Source organism: Salmo salar, chromosome 18 (genome assembly GCF_965601325.2).
Source record: "Salmo salar chromosome 18, fSalSal1, whole genome shotgun sequence".
NCBI lineage: Eukaryota > Metazoa > Chordata > Actinopteri > Salmoniformes > Salmonidae > Salmo > Salmo salar.
This window is the reverse complement of record NC_138308.1, coordinates 77333661-77350818: the sequence shown is the minus strand read 5'-3', so window position 1 is coordinate 77350818 and position 17158 is coordinate 77333661. Positions and strand designations below refer to the sequence as shown.

At 44.6% G+C, this 17158-nt stretch overlaps 1 protein-coding gene across 1 annotated transcript in view; it reads right to left on the bottom strand.

Annotated features, from left to right (window-relative positions):
- Positions 1-886: 886 nt before the first annotated feature.
- The window catches only part of LOC106577639 (active breakpoint cluster region-related protein), a 23609-nt gene continuing 7337 nt past the window's right edge, over positions 887-17158 (bottom strand). Inside the window, exons 5-22 of the mRNA XM_014155937.3 lie at positions 16772-16879; positions 16582-16636; positions 16418-16470; positions 16161-16298; positions 15947-16068; positions 15588-15744; positions 15185-15319; positions 14835-14910; positions 5583-5678; positions 5379-5450; positions 5117-5214; positions 4575-4685; positions 4298-4464; positions 2710-2849; positions 2191-2325; positions 1976-2081; positions 1543-1684; positions 887-1113 (exon numbers count right to left, since the gene is read on the bottom strand). Of these exons, the coding sequence (XP_014011412.1) occupies positions 1006-1113; positions 1543-1684; positions 1976-2081; positions 2191-2325; positions 2710-2849; positions 4298-4464; positions 4575-4685; positions 5117-5214; positions 5379-5450; positions 5583-5678; positions 14835-14910; positions 15185-15319; positions 15588-15744; positions 15947-16068; positions 16161-16298; positions 16418-16470; positions 16582-16636; positions 16772-16879 (2019 nt within the window). The 3' untranslated portion in view covers positions 887-1005. The remainder of the gene's footprint in view (positions 1114-1542; positions 1685-1975; positions 2082-2190; positions 2326-2709; positions 2850-4297; positions 4465-4574; positions 4686-5116; positions 5215-5378; positions 5451-5582; positions 5679-14834; positions 14911-15184; positions 15320-15587; positions 15745-15946; positions 16069-16160; positions 16299-16417; positions 16471-16581; positions 16637-16771; positions 16880-17158) is intronic.

The window sequence follows — 17158 nt, the reverse complement described above, 5'->3', positions numbered from 1 at the left end:
CTACCTATCCTTCGCCCTGTCCAACCCACCCCTACCCATCCTTAGCCCTGTCCAACCCACCCCTACCTATCCTTAGCCCTGTCCAACCCACCCCTACCCATCCTTAGTCCTGGTCGTGGTACATTTCACCTCCCTTCCACCCTAGAGATACTATAGTCCTGTTTATCCTCTGAAACCTTTGGTCATGGATGTCTGTTTCCCCTCTATTATTCAGACACACAGCTCCTCCAGACTCAAGCTCCACTCTGATGTATTTGTAGTCTGCAATGGGAACCTTATTTTGGCAGTCGCAGGGTTAGTGGGGACAGGTGATTTACGACACCGGGGGCCTTAGGGGAGGGGAAGGGTTCCGCGTTTCTTTGTTTCCAAGCGCGGTCTGGATGTTGTTATGGCAGGCACACACACACACGCCATGTAGTGGGCTTCCCAGAACGTTCTGAGACTGTCGGAATGCGTGATGGGAGTGGGAGAGAGTGAGAAGGGATCGGCAGGCCGGGGTAGGTGGGATTAGGGATCAAAAGGCAGCGGGAGGGGGGAGAGGTAACATTAGCCTACCCTGCCCAGGTGGTGCGGCACTGGGGTCTGAAAGGAGACCCCCAGCTGGGGTGGATGCGGTTGTGGTGGTGGTGTGTGTATAAGTGTGTGTGTGTGAACGAACTCCGTCTAGTTGGGTTTGAACCGTAACTGATGGGATTTCAAGCCAGGGAGGTGACCCCCAACCTTTTTACAACATCTGCGCTGTGTGACACACACACACCAATTCCCCCCCCCCCCCCCGCCCCAAATCTACTGTCTCCTTACACCCTCCCATGTGTACCCGCTGTTCGTTTCTCTACCTCCTAGGACTTAGTACCTCATCGAAAGTAAAGGACAAGTTGATCAGCCCAAAGCTTTACAAATAAATATATTTATTTATCTTTACAATGTCTGTAGATTACATGTCCCCTCTCTCTCTTTCTCCTGAGTCTCTGTTGGCCAACAGTGAGGGTTCCAGGAGTTTATGGTTCATATGTTGGTGGTCTCATCTTCCTCAGTGGTCTCTGTGTCATGTGATATGCATGTCTGGGCTTCAGGCAGGTTGTCACACTGCAGATAGAAATACACAACCTGGACCTGTACACACACGAACAGAGACAGAGACAGAGACAGAGAGAGAGAGAGAGAGAGAGAGAGAGAGAGAGAGAGAGAGAGAGAGAGAAGCCTGATACATACATTACACACACTACTACGCCAGAGAAACATGTTTAAAACGACTACTCATGGTCCGTCAAATACTTGGAAAAAGCCTTCTTCCTTACTACCTTGAAGTAATCACTGATTTGACATCAGTGACTTTTTAAAGTACAAATGATGTACATTTTTGTAGCGGTTGAAAATCAAGTCTGAAATGACAAACTTCAGAACCCTTTTCAAACCTTAAATACACGATACGATTTAAATGTCCTGCACCAACATGTGAAGGCCTGTATCTTTCCTGTATGCTACTGTAAAAGCATTCAACTATAATAATAGCATAAGCCTGATGAAGTAGCCATGACCAACCTGCACTTCCACCTCCTGAGAGATGTCCACTGTCGGGCTGCACTGTCCCAGAACAGCCACCGGGGGGCGCAGTAGACTGGGACCAAACACAGTGGCCAGGTTCATCAGAGGCATCTTGTTCACATGCTGTCTGACTGACACTCTGGAGAACAAATGAGAGTATGATGTTATTAGCAAAAATACGCATGAGAGAATGACGTCACTGGAAAAAATACACATGAAAAATATAATGGGAAGCAAGGAGAAAACAGCCTTATATATATATGCCTAGTTAAATAAAGGTTCAATAAAAATACAAAATGTATATGGGTGAGAAGTACTTTGTTATAAAAGTGTCTGCTAAATGACTCAATGTAAATAGTAATAGAAATATGTTAATATAGTAGCATGTTATTGGTAACGTATAAGTAGTGTATTAGAGGTGTTGGGAAACCTTTTGAGGTGGTGAAGGAGGAACAGGAAGGTGTTTTGGTTGACGGAGGGACAGGACTGGAGCAGAGACAACATGGTCCCACTCCTGGAGCTCAGGTCTGGAATGTCTGTTAGGGAGACACAATACAGACATGGACGGAGAAGAGGGAGTGTGTGTGCCTGCGTGTGTGTGTATGTGTGCGTGCGTACATGAGTTTGTGTGTGTATGTGACCTACCCAACGCCTTGGTGAAGCTCTGGAACAGTTCTGTTGGTATGAGAGGTTCAGGGAGCTCTCTGAAGTAGAGCTTCAGTATACCTGAGACAGCATTCACATCTACACACCTCAACCTGGACACTGCCTCACGCAGACCTGAGAGAGAGAGAGATAGAGAGAGAGAGGAAGAGAGAGAGAGAGAGAGAGAGAGAGAGAGAGAGAGAGAGAGAGAGAGAGAGAGAGAGAGAGATGATATAGACAGAGAAAGAGAGAGAGAGAGAGAAATAGAGAGAGGTGGAGATATATATATATATATATATAGATAGATAGAGAAAGAGAGAGAGAGATATGATATAGACAGAGGAAGAATGGAGAGAAAGTAAGCGAGAGAGCAAGATCAGCATGCATTTCGTAATGATTCAATAACTGTACTTCAGACCACTGCAAACTCTGTTTAGCGCGTCCGGTCCCTATGGAAATTACAGCATGCTCTGGTTTAGTACACGCTGTCTTGAGCCGTGGCATCATGTCAACACTCACTGGTGTTGAAAGCAGTCTTGAGGTTGGTGATGTCACTGGTTGCTGCTGATAGCCTATAGATGCCCACCTCCTCCAGTCCTCTCCGCTCCACCTCCTCCACACAGCAACGCACCACATGTGGCACCAGGACACCCTCTTGTCTGGGAGAGGACACACACACACACACACAAGACACACACTCCGGTTTGTGTATGTACATACAGTAGTATATACACACATTATATGTTGTTGGCATCCTAGAAAAAAGTGTCTTGGATGTTCACATGGTGTTTTCAAATTACTTTCATTTATCCTCGAGACATGAAACACTCACAGCACACAGAGGGCAATGACTACTTTAAATTTATGTAAAGAGATCAAAACTGCATTTTTCCCCACCAGGATCAGACTGTATTTGGTACGTGGTTCCCTTTCTAGTCTTTCTAGTCTTGCCACAGATCTGCTGATCCTATATTGCCTAATCCTGGGTATTTCTCAATATGCATACTACCGTGCTCCACACTCTCATGCTCTGAGTGCATTCTCCTAGGACGTTCTCTTGAGTACGTTCTTGTGAGGACGAGAGTGTGGAGAATGCATAAAACATTACATTTGACAAGCACTGGCACTACCCCTACTGTATGACCTCACACTGCACCTCCCCATTCACTGAACTTTATTCCAGCCAGGACAATGCCAATAGAGACGAAACGAGATATACACAAAGCAAATGTTTTACTTCATAATTATCAGCTAGCTATATTCAAATCGTAAAAATCTAGCTAGCCAGGTACTTAAAAAGGCAAAAATAACCTAGAATTAATGTTATGCAAGATAGATTTACATTTGTTCGCGGGGAGTAAGCAAAAAACTTGCTAGCTAGTTAGCCCTATCAATTTACCCATTCACTGAACCTTATTTCAGCCAGGATAATGGCAATAGAGAGGAAACAAGATATACACAAAGGAAACGTTTTACTTCTTAACTAATGTTAGCAGCTAGCTATATGTGAATCGTAAACATTTACATAGCTAATGAGATAGTTTAAAAGGCAAAAATTACGTAAAACTAATGTTATGCAAGGTAGATGTCAATTCTTCGTGGGTAGCTAGCTAGCTAACAATTATTTATGGATATCTAGCTAGCTAACAGTAGTAACTTCAGCTAATTTTTCCCATAGTTGCGTCATATTTCTGGTCATACTTTCCGTTGAAGCTTGCATCGATGCATGCTTCAAAATATGTACAAACGTAGTACGCATTCGAGAAGTGCCCTCCATGCTCTGTTTTGCATACTTTTATCTGGACTCATACTCCGACCCTCCCGTGGTCCAATTTGTGTGCTCGGAGCACGGTAGGATGCATTTTGAGAAACACCCCGTGTTCTGGTCTGTCAGAGTGGTTTCTTTTAATTTCCTAAAACTATTAACCAAACAAGAGAGGGAAACAAAAGTAGATCCCACGGTGTCATTTACGATTATGCTACAATTAACTTAGTTAAGAGATGATAAAAGGAGAGGAAGTCACTTTAGAGTACTGAAATGCACCCATTACGCAAAAATCCCAGGTCCTTAAACCTCATTGGACTAGTATTGATCGACAGGACTCACTGTGCCACCGCTCCAATGGGCATGCAGAAGATGGACTGTTGCTGGGCAGGGACCAGACAGGGCGCGTCTAGAGGGTGAGGGCAGTACTTTAGAGACATAGTCACCTCCACCTGGCCTAGAGAGAGGGTCTGTCTCCTCCATCGCTTCTGTAGGAGGCCTGGGTCCAGCTAGAACACATTCAGATGAACAGGTGACCACACAGATACAGGCACACACACCTTCTGAACATTGAAGAACACACACATCTAGACACAGATGCACAGATGCAGACACACACCTGTATAGAGGTCTTGCAAAGGACTCGGTCCTCACAGCTCTCTCCTTCCTCTGGCTGTAACACACACAGCACCTTGAGGTTCTGAGCCCCATCCACCTGGAAGGAGAACTCCTGAGGACCAACACAAGACACTGTTGAAGAGTAGTATTGATGACCTACGGGCAGCATGGCTATGTTCAAAAGTTATTTTAAAAGACCAAATCGAGTAAAAAGCATCCTTACTGAAATAGCACTGAAAAGGATCATCATCATCATGCAATTCAGGACAATTACAACATGTAGTTTATTTAAGGTTTAAAAAGGCTACTGAAGTTTGTCATTTCCATTTTTAAATGTCAGACTTCATTTTCCCTTACAAAAAAATGTATCAACCCCTACAAAAATGTCCATTAATTATAATCCACATAATAATTCCGATATCCTGATACTGCTGTGGCAAACTGGCTCAAATTAAGATTCTATATCTGTAACAACAATGATGTATGATGATTCCCCCACTCAAAATGGCTGCCGGTAGAGCTAGCCGGGATACAGCATCTTACCTGGTCCCAGTGAGGGCTGAGGCTGCTGATAGAGGAGTGGGTCTGGGCCTGGCTCTCATAGAACTCAAAGCCATCCACCTCCACGCACACATACACACCTAGGAGGGAGAGCAGTGAGAATGAAAACAGTGTGCGTCTGTTTAAAGAGCTCAATGGTTTGTGTTACAGTGGAGTCTGAGGGTAGAGTATGCTGTATGTACTGCATCTGGTTAAGATATAGACACTGCGATATAGATACTGAAGATACTGTGCAGACACTCACTGGCTGGCTGTTGTAGTCCACAGGCAGAGTGAACGGCTACACTAAGAGTCCCACATAGAGACTGTCCCTCACCTGAAAGAGAGAGAGAGGTGTGGGGGGAGTGAGCATTAGAAAAAGTGTAAGAAAGTAAAATAAAGTATGATAAAGCGAGATAAAGTAAACATAAGTGAGTGAGAGGAAACTGTGTGTGAAAGGAGGTCTCACCAGGCAGTATGCTGTGAAGGGGAGGCTGTTGGGTCATTCTCAGTTTGACACAGGAGCTGGTTAGGGTGAGCAGGTCTGGGGGAACCATTTCTATGTCTGAGAAATAACACACCCACATCATACACCACTTGAAGGACATACTGTTCAGCACAACAACATCTCATAGTTTCCCTTCGAAATTCGGCAAATTGTGGATGAATTCCACATGGTTACAAGGTTAAAACAGAAGGGACTCAAAGGTTAACAGTTTAGGCATTCATTCTGAGTGGTTAAGGTTAGGGTTATGGTTTTCGGAAGGCTTAAAACAAAATAATTAAAAACGACACTGATCACCATCAAGTATCTTCAAGTATTCTCGCAACTTGCTAGAGCATTGTGAAGTGCGTTTTTTTGTGAGAGCCAAGGAAGCCCTTCAGAAATGATTCCAAATGTTTTCGTGTTACAGCCTGAATTTAAAATGGATTACATTTACACACAATACCCCATCATGTCAAAGTGGAATTTTGTTTTTAGAACATTTTCGAAATTAATAAAAATGTAAAGCTGAAATGTCTTGAGTCAATAAGTATCCAAACCATTTGTTATGGAAAGCCTAAATAAGTTCAGGAGTCAAAATGTTCTTAATAAATCACATAATAAGTTGCAAGGACTCATTCTGTGTTCAATAATAGTGTAAAAAAAATCTAAAGCAGACACTGAATATCCCTTTGAGCATGGTGAAGTTATTAATTAGGCTTTGGATGGTGTATCTACACCCAGTCCCCACAAAGATACAGGCGTCCTTCCTAACTCAGTTGCCGGTGAGGAAGGAAACTGCTCAGGGATTTCACCATGAGGCCAGTTACAGAGTTTAATGGTTGTCATATGAGAAAATGGAGGATGGATCAACAACGCTGTAGTTACTCCAGAATACTAACCTAAATGACAGAGTGAAAATAATACAAATACAGAATACAAATATTCCAAAACATGCATCCCAAAGGCACTTAAGTAATACTACAAAAAATGTGGCAAAGAAATTTACTTTTTGTCCTGAATACAAAGCATTATCTTTGGGGCAAATCCAACACAACACATCACTGAGTACCAATCTTCATATTTTCAAGCATGGTAGTGGCTGCATCATGTTATGGGTATGCTTGTCATCAGCAAGGACTATGGAGTTTTTTTCGGATAAAAAAACGGAATACAGCTTAGTATAGGCAAATTCCTAGAGGAAAACTTGGTCCAGTCTTCTTTCCAATAGACACCGGGAGATGGAATTAATCTTTCAGGATGATAACCTAAAATACAAGGCCAACTATACACTGGAGTTGTTTACCAAGATGACATTGAATGTTCTTGAGTGGCCTTGTTACAGTTTTGACTTAAATCGGCTTGAAAATCTATGGCAAGACTTGAAGATGGCTTGAAGAATCACAGCCGTAATCGTTGCCAAAAGTGTTGCTGACGTGTATTCTCTCAGGGGGGTGAGCATCCTCCATTCGCTTTTTAAGTGCATAGATGACATGTATTTTTTTTTCCATGCCCATGTTCCAAGACAGTTGCATGATAATGGTCCATGCTATATAAAAACTGATTTCGCACATATATTATTTGGTATATGTAAAGACAACATTAAATTAAGAATAGTCTGATGGATGGCAATATTATCTATCACTTCTGAATGATGTATTATCACTTGTGAATGATGCCCAGCGTGTGAAATAAGGCAAGAAACAGAGCATGCCTTTTTTTTCAAATCATAGTCACACACTTCACGTAGCCTAGCCCATAGGCCTATATGTTTTGATAAGGTTTAAATCACAACTAAAGTGTCCAAATAACTTCTTAAAATGAAACACATTAATCCGATTTACAACCGGTGTAGAGCCGGTTGTAACTGGCATACATAGGAGGAGCATGAGTTTGCGAAAAATGCACCTCTATAATAAAGCATTACATGTATAATCGCATTTGCGGTCACTTTTGAGAAGAGTGTTTTCTGCTTATTGATTGCATTTTGGAACATTCGCGCTTATAGACTACTGCCATGTGCACATTGCTGCGCTTCTAATGTGAAGAACTTGCAGACTTGTTTACGTGCCGCTGTGCGTTTTGCTCCTAACCTTACTTTGCTACCTGACAACTTTACGGTTTTTACTTTTTAATTACCGTTTATATTTTTTGTTTTTCCCTCACCCAACTTTTTTCATTCAACTTTTTCACTACGGACGCTTTATCTGGACGTAGTTCGTCAGGACCTCCAACAGCCGAAGCTAAGTAGTAACATTAACATGATGCCTTCTAATTGCAGTTGCTGTACTCATAATATACAGGAGAACGATCGCCTTACGGCGAGGATAGCTGTGCTGTAAGCCCAACTTCAGACGCAATCGTTAGGCAAGGGTAATTTCAGTGTAGGAAAGGATGAAACAGAGTCTGTGCCACCAGTAAGTATAGATAGTAGTATAAATCCCCTCACACGGTCCCCGCAGCCGGACAACTTTCTCATGGCTTCTGGAGGGAAATGCTGTAGGAATGCTCAACCGGTGTCGCTCATTCAGCCGACAGAAACTTTCAACAGGTTCTCCCCATTAAGCAGCGAGTCGGAGTCAGAGGCCGAGCCTTCTCTGGCCTCTACTCCTCCCGTTACGGGGTCTGAGACGCCGAAGCCTCCCACCATTAGCTCTGACAAATTGAAAACCCTAGTCATTGGCAACTCCATTACCCGCAATATTAGACATAAAACGAATCATCCAGCAATCATTCACTGTTTACCAGGGGGCAGAGCTACCGACGTTAAGGCTAATCTGAAGATGGTGCTGGCTAAAGCTAAAACTGGCGAGTGTAGAGAGTATAGGGATATTGTTATTGACACCAACGATGTTAGGATGAAACAGTCAGAGGTCATCAAGCGCAACGTAGCTTCAGTGTGTAAATCAGCTAGAAAGATGTGTCAGCATCGAGTAATTGTCTCTGGCCCCCTCCCAGTTAGGGGGAGTGATGAGCTCTACAGCAGAGTCTCACAACTCAATTGCTGGTTGAAAACGGTTTTCTGCCCCTCCCAACAGATAGAATTTGTAGATAATTGGCCCTCTTTCTGGGACTCACCCACAAACAGGACCAAGCCTGGCCTGTTGAGGAGTGACGGACTCCATCCTAGCTGGAGGGGTGCTCTCATCTTACCTACGAACATAGACAGGGCTGTAACTCCCCTAGCTCCACAATGAAATTGGGTGTAGGCCAGGCAGCAGGCTGTTAGCCAGCCAGCTTAGTGGAGTCTGCAACTAGCATTTACATTTACGTCATTTAGCAGACGCTCTTATCCAGAGCAACTTACAGTAGTGAATGCATACATTTCATTTCCTACATTTTTTCCCCCTGTGCTGGCCCTCCGTGGGAATCGAACCCACAACCCTGGCGTTGCAAAACACCATGCGTTGCAAACACCATGCTCTACCAACTGAGCTACAGGGAGGCTAGTCAGCTCAGCTATCCCCATTGAGACCATGTCTGTGCCTCGACCTAGGTTGGGTAAAACTAAACATGGCGGTGTTCGCCTTAGTAATCTCACTAGAATAAAGACCTCCTCCATTCCTGCCATTATTGAAAGAGATTGTGATACCTCACATCTCAAAATAGGGCTACTTAATGTTAGATCCCTCACTTCCAAGGCAGTTATAGTCAATGAACTAATCACTGATCACAATCTTGATGTGATTGGCCTGACTGATACATGGCTTAAGCCTGATGAATTTACTGTGTTAAATGAGGCCTCACCTCCTGGTTACACCAGTGACCATATCCCCCGCGCATCCCGCAATGGTGGAGGTGTTGCTAACATTTACGATAGCAAATTTCAATTCACAAAAAACCCACCGACGTTTTCGTCTTTTGAGCTTCTAGTCATGAAATCTATGCAGCCTACTCAATCACTTTTTATAGCTACTGTTTACAGGCCTCCTGGGCCATATACAGCGTTCCTCACTGACTTCCCTGAATTCCTATCGGACCTTGTAGTCATAGCAGATAATGTTAACATTTTTGGTGACTTTAATATTCACATGGAAAAGTCCACAGACCCACTCCAAAAGGCTTTCGGAGCCATCATCGACTCAGTGGGTTTTGCCCAACATGTCTCCGGACCTACTCACTGCCACAGTCATACTCTGGACCTAGTTTTGTCCCATGGAATAAAAGTTGTGGATCTTAATGTTTTTCCTCATAATCCTGGACTATCGGACCACCATTTTATTACGTTTGCAATCGCAACAAATAATCTGCTCAGACCCCAACCAAGGAGCATCAAAAGTCTTACTATAAATTCTCAGACAACCCAAAGATTCCTTGATGACCTTCCAGAGTCCCTCTGCCTACCCAAGGACGTCAGAGGACAAAAATCAGTTAACCACCTAACTGAGGAACTCAATTTAACCTTGCGCAATACCCTAGATGCAGTAGCACCCCTAAAAATGAAAAACATTTGTCATAAGAAACTAGCTCCCTGATATACAGAAAATACCCGAGCTCTGAAGCAAGCCTCCAGAAAATTGGAACGGAAATGGCGCCACACCAAACTGGAAGTCTTCTGACTAGCTTGGAAAGACAGTACCGTGCAGTATCGAAGAGCCCTCACTGCTGCTCGATCATCCTATTTTTCCAACTTAATTGAGAAAAATAAGAACAATCCGAAATTTATTTTTTGATACTGTCGCAAAGCTAACTAAAAAGCAGCATTCCCCAAGACAGGATGGCTTTCACTTCAGCAGTAATAAATTCATGAACTTCTTTGAGGAAAAGATCATGATCATTAGAAAGCAAATTATGGACTCCTCTTTAAATCTGCATATTCCTCCAAAGCTCAGTTGTCCTGAGTCTGCACAACTCTGCCAGGACCGAGGATCAAGGGAGACACTCAAGTGTTTTAGTATTATATCTCTTGACACAATGATGAAAAGAATTATGGCCTCTAAACCTTCAAGCTGCATACTGGACCCTATTCCAACTAAACTACTGAAAGAGCTGCTTTCTGTGCTTGGCCCTCCTATGTTGAACATAATAAATGACTCTCTATCCACCGGATGTGTACCAAACTTACTAAAAGTGGCAGTAATAAAGCCTCTCTTGAAAAAGCCAAACCTTGACCCAGAGAATATAAAGAACTATCGTCCTATATCGAATCGCCTTTTCCTCTCAAAAATGTTAAAAAAGCTGTTGCGCAGCAACTCACTGCCTTCCTGAAGACAAACAATGTATATGGAATGCTTCAGTCTGCTTCTAGACCCCATCATAGCACTGAGACTGCACTTGTGAAGGTGGTAAATGACCTTTTAATGGTGTCAGACCGAGGCTCTGCATCTGTCCTCGTGCTCCTAGACCTTAGTGCGGCTTTTGATACCATCGATCACCACATTCTTTTGGAGAGATTGGAAACCCAAATTGGTCTACATGGACAGGTTCTGGCCTGGTTTAGATCTTATCTGTCGGAAAGATATCAGTTTGTCTCTGTGAATGGTTTGTCCTCTGACAAATCAACTGTACATTTCGGTGTTCCTCAAGGTTCCGTTTTAGGACCACTATTGTTTTCACTATATATTTTACCTCTTGGGGATGTCATTCGAAAACATAATGTTAACTTTCACTGCTCTGCGGATGACACACAGCTGTACATTTCAATGAAACATGGTGAAGCCCCAAAATTGCCCTCGCTGGAAGCCTGTGTTTCAGACATAAGGAAGTGGATGGCTGCAAACGTTTTACTTTTAAACTCGGACAAAACAGAGATGCTTGTTCTAGGTCCCAAGAAACAAAGAGATCTTCTGTTGAATCTGACAATTAATCTTGATGGTTGTACAGTCGTCTCAAATAAAACTGTGAAGGACCTCGGCGTTACTCTGGACCCTGATCTCTCTTTTGACGAACATATCAAGACTGTTTCAAGGACAGCTTTTTTCCATTTACGTAACATTGCAAAAATCTGAAATCTTCTGTCCAAAAATGATGCAGAAAAATTAATCCATGCTTTTGTTACTTCTAGGTTAGACTACTGCAATGCTCTACTTTCCGGCTACCCGGATAAAGCACTAAATAAACTTCAGTTAGTGCTAAATACAGCTGCTAGAATCCTGACTATAACCAAAAAATTTGATCATATTACTCCAGTGCTAGCCTCCGTACACTGGCTTCCTGTTAAGGCAAGGGCTGATTTCAAGGTTTTACTGCTAACCTACAAAGCATTACATGGGCCTGCTCCTTTCCGATTTGGTCATGCCGTACATACCTACACGTACGCTACGGTCACAAGACGCAGGCCTCCTAATTGTCCCTAGAATTTCTAGCAAACAGCTGGAGGCAGGGCTTTCTCCTATAGAGCTCCATTTTTATGGAATGGTCTGCCTACCCATGTGAGAGACATAGACCCGGTCTCAACCTTTAAGTCTTTATTGAAGACTCATCTCTTCAGTAGGTCCTATGATTGAGTGTAGTCTGGCCCAGGAGTGTGAAGGTGAACGGAAAGGCGCTGGAGCAACGAACCGCCCTTGCTCTCTCTGCCTGGCCGGTTCCCCTCTCTCCACTGGGATTCTCTGCCTCTAACCCTATTACAGGGGCTGAGTCACTGGCTTACTGGTGCTCTTCCATGCCGTCCCTAGGAGGGGTGCGTCACTTGAGTGGGTTGAGTCACTGATGTGGTCTTCCTGTCTGGGTTGGCACCCCCCTTGAGTTGTGCCGTGGCGGAGATCTTTGTGGGCTATACTCGGGCCTTGTCTCAGGATGGTATGTTGGTGTTTGAAGATATCCCTCTAGTGGTGTGGGGGCTGTGCTTTGGCAAAGTGGGTGGGGTTATATCCTGCCTGTTTGTCCCTGTCCTGGGGTATCATCGGATGGGGCCACAGTGTCTCCTGACCCCTCCTGTCTCAGCCTCCAGTATTTATGCTGCAGTAGTTTATGTGTCGGGGGGCTAGGGTCAGTCTGTTATATCTGGAGTATTTCTCCTGTCTTATCCGATGTCCTGTGTGAATTTAAGTATGCTCTCTCTAATTCTCTCTCCTCTCCTCTCTTTCTTTCTTTCTTTCTTTCTTTCTTTCTTTCTTTCTCTTTCTTTCTTTCCTTTCTCTCTCTCCCCCCGGAGGACCTGAGCCCTAGGACCATGCCTCAGGACTACCTGGCATGATGACTCCTTGTTGTCCCCAGTCCACCTGGCCATGCTGCTGCTCCAGTTCCAACTGTTCTGCCTGCGGCTATGGAACCCCGACCTGTTCACTGTGATTACTATTATTTGACCATGCTGGTCATTTATTAACATTTGAACATCTTGGCCATGTTCTGTTATAATCTCCACCCGGCACAGCCAGAAGAGGACTGGCCACCCCTCATAGCCTGGTTCCTCTCTAGGTTTCTTCCTAGGTTTTGGCCTTTCTAGGGAGTTTTTCCTAGCCACCGTGCTTCTACACCTGCATTGCTTGCTGTTTGGGGTTTTAGGCTGGGTTTCTGTACAGCACTTTGATATATCAGCTGATGTAAGAAGGGCTATATAAATCAATTTGATTTGATTTGAAGAAATAGCCTAATAGTTTATCAACATTTTAAGCTAAACGTTCTGATCTGTTGCATCAGCCTCATTCATTTTAAAAGGTTTTTTATGCGAATGGTTGTTTTAATTTGGGATCTATCACATCCCACAACTGTCCCAGTGTATGTTTGGAATATTTATTTATTGCACAGAAGGACAAGTTGACCAATAGAATAGGTCAACTTTTGCTTTGCTCTTCGTTAGGCATACTCATCTTGTTAGCTGATGAAAAGTAGGCTAAATGTGGACAGTTCTTCTAAAATCTTCAATATGCACCACGGAATTCGATAAGATGGAGGCGCACAGTTTCCCTAATGTGTCTGTCTTCAATTGTAGCCTAATTCTTAGCTAAGATGCCTGTAAGACAGAACCAATCACTTGACGGGCATTGACTAATAAGAATTGAGATATCTGAGAGAGCCATGTGATTGAGAGGTGCTTCAGAGCACGGCAGACGGAAGAAGGGAATTATAATTATTATATTCAGCTCAAGGGCACAACGGCCACTTTGGCCACAAAAGGCATGGATCTTTTAGGGGGCATTACGGCCACACAAGGGGGATGCCGCTGGGAAATTTGAGGCCTGGTGAAAATATTATCAAGTGCTTGTCAAATTGTGAATGAGAGACTGATGAAGTGTGTACAGCATGCACAAAAAACAAATCAGAATTTGTGCCTTTCAAGCAAAAAAAATTCAAATCATCATTAGAGTCGCATCATGCAGCCTTAGAAGGTATTAAAAATCTAAACATATAGCCCAACGTTTGTATCTCAACTAAAGTTGCATAAATAACTCTAAATTATAGGAGGGCCTGTTTCTCTGTTAACCGCTCATCACATTAATAGCCGCATGTGCCCATTTCCTTGGAAATAGTTTGGAGAAGATATCCTTTCTATTTTATTCAGCTATGTTCAATTGTATTCTTCATACTATAAAATAATACAAAAATAATGCTACGAAATTTTAAGCAAAACTTGTCTGCTAAATGAACTAGCGTAGCCCACAGTCTTTGGCATAGCCATATCAGGGCCTAACATAAGGACAACTCAGAGTATACTATTCTGTTCTTCTGAAATAGACAATATTTTCTTCATATCATTTTTCTTTAGGCCTATCTAAAATAGACAATGGACTTATTATGATGTTGTAGTCTATATTAAATGTAGAAATTGACTTGTAGCTGTTCTAAAGGTCTGCATCAGTGGCTTGTAGGCTATGCATGGAATACAGATGTTAAACGTGTTTATGTTAATTAATGGTCAATTACCGTGAGACCGTCAGTTATTTGCTTGACAATCACCGGCTGACAAAATGTCATGACCTCCACAGCCCTATTTGCACCCCCTTCTTTTGTCCTCAGAATAGCCTCAATTGGTCGGGGCATGGACTCTACAAGGTGTCGAAAGAGTTCCACAGGGATGCTGGCCCATGTCGACTCCAATGCTTCCCACAGTTGTGTCAAGTTGGCTGGATGTCCTTTGGGTAGTGGACCATTCTTGATACCCACGGGAAACTGTTCAGCATGAAAAACTCTGCAGCGTTGCAGTTCTTGACACAAACCGGTGTGCCTGGCACCTACTACCATACCCCGATCAAAGGCACTTAAATCCTTTGTCTTGCCCATTAACCCTCTGAATGGCACACTCACTCACTCATTCTCTTTCTCTCACACGTATATACAAGCCCCCCTTTCACTCACTATCTCCGGTGAGTTTGTGGATAGCCTCTCTCCACTCCTCTAGTTCATACAGAGATGACATCACCAGAGTGTGGCTCTGAAAAAGAACACCCATATGCGTGTGAGAGTGTGTGTGTGTGAGTGTGTGTGTGTGTGTGTGTGTGTGTGTGTGTGTGTGTGTGTGTGTGTGTGTGTGTGTGTGTGTGTGTGTGAATGTGTGTGTATGTGTGTGAACGTGTGTGTGTGAGTGTGTGAATGTGTGTGTGTGAATGTGTGTGTGTGAATGTGTGTGTGTGTGTGTGTGTGTGTGTGTGTGTGTGTGTGTGTGTGTGTGTGTGTGTGTGTGTGTGTGTGTGTGTGTGTGTGTGTGCCTTTCCGCTGGGGCTGTGTAGTTCCAGCGGGAGGAGAGGAGAGTGTGTCAGAATCATCAGTTCAAGCTGCTCCATCTTCTTCCATCTGCTTCGCTCTATCGTACGAGCTGCCAAGCACTTCTGTGGGACAGACTTCTGTAGGACACATACACACGCAAAGTTGATTTTTCAAATCTGGTTACTTTAAAGAGGGTTGGTTCTATTGAATAATACGCTCGCTCGCACATACCACACCACACCACACCACACCATACCACATCACACCACACCACACCACACCATACCACATCACACCACACCACACACACCACACCACACCACACCACCACACACACACACACACACACACACACACACACACACACACACACACACCCCCCTTCACACACACGCGAACACTCACCATTGTCTGTCGCAGCTCGTGTCTAAGCAGGTACATCTTGGCTCTCGTGGCGTGGATGCGCTGGTGTGTGTCTGTGGTGCGCTCCATCTCTGGTCCCCAGTGGAGTTTCAGTCCAGCCAGAGGCAGGTACCAACAGAACCTGTACTGGGCCTGCTTACTGGGAGAGAGGCACACACACACACACACACACACACACACACACACACACACACACACACACACACACACACACACACACACACACACACACACACACCCCCCCCCTGAACAGATGCATGCATGCTCAGTTGCAAACACAATCTAGGTGGTGAATCTTCATGAACTTAAATTACTGAACTACCATTCTACCTGTCACTCACCCTTGGGCACCGCCCTTGAGTTTGGTGCACAGCAGCAGGTCAGTGTACAGGAAGAGATGGCGAAGGTTACGCCCCCCCTCACACACATCCACCACGAAGCCGTCACGAATCAGCTGGCGCCGCTGCAGCACACACATATAGCAATGGTTATGATGTGGTGTATGTGTGTCCGTGTGTGTTTGTGCCTGTGTGTGTGTGCATATGTCCCTCTCACCATGCCTCTGCTGAGGGTGACCTCTCGTTTGCACGGTGATCCCTCGTTGACCCCAGACAGGAAGCTCCTGGACAGTCTCAGAATCTCCTGCAGCAAGGGGTGGTCACTATGCTGCTGGGGAGTGTGTTTCAACAGGTCCTATACGGGGGGGGGGGACAGACAAGAGTGCATGGTTACTTGGGAGTCGGTGGATAGGTGGGTAGGTGGAGAAATCAATGGATGAATGCAAGGCAAGATGAATGGGGTGGCACTCTTACATGCAGCACTAGGGTTGTCTTGGTGATTCTGTCCAGAGGCTTGTACAGGAGAGCTGGAGGGATACAGACAGACATCCAACACATAAACACACACGTGATTCATACTGTGGAGGTTGGAGTGACATACCGTGTCTTTTTAAACAGAGGTGAAACCTTCATCTTACCCTCAAAGGTGTATTTCGTTTTAGATCTGTCTGATCCATTATGAGACATCATACTCTGAAAACAGAAGGAGAGAGAGTGTGAGGAGGTTGCAATGTCGCAATACTTCGACTAGGATGTCACTAATAATGCATGTGTTATTCAAGATAGAGAAGAGAGAGATGTTGAAATACACAAATCAATCTGTCTTACCTCGGCCAGTATCCTGAAGCGCTGGTCAGTCTGGGTACACCTCCTCACGATCTCAACAGCACTCTCATAGTTATCAATGAATCCACGATACACACCTAGCTGGCTCACCTGTATGTGAGAATGTAACTTATCTTAGCTAAGGCAGGCAGGCAGGCAGGCAGGCAGGCAGGCAGGCAGGCAGGCAGGCAGGCAGGCAGGCAGGCAGGCAGGCAGGCAGGCAGGCAGGCAGGCAGGCAGGCAGGCAGGCAGGCAGGCAGGCAGGCAGGCAGGCAGGCAGGCAGGCAGGCAGGCAGGCAGGCAGGCAGGCAGGCAGGCAGGCAGGCAGGCAGGCAGGCAGGCAGGCAGGCAGGCAGGCAGGCAGGCAGGCAGGCAGGCAGGCAGGCAGGC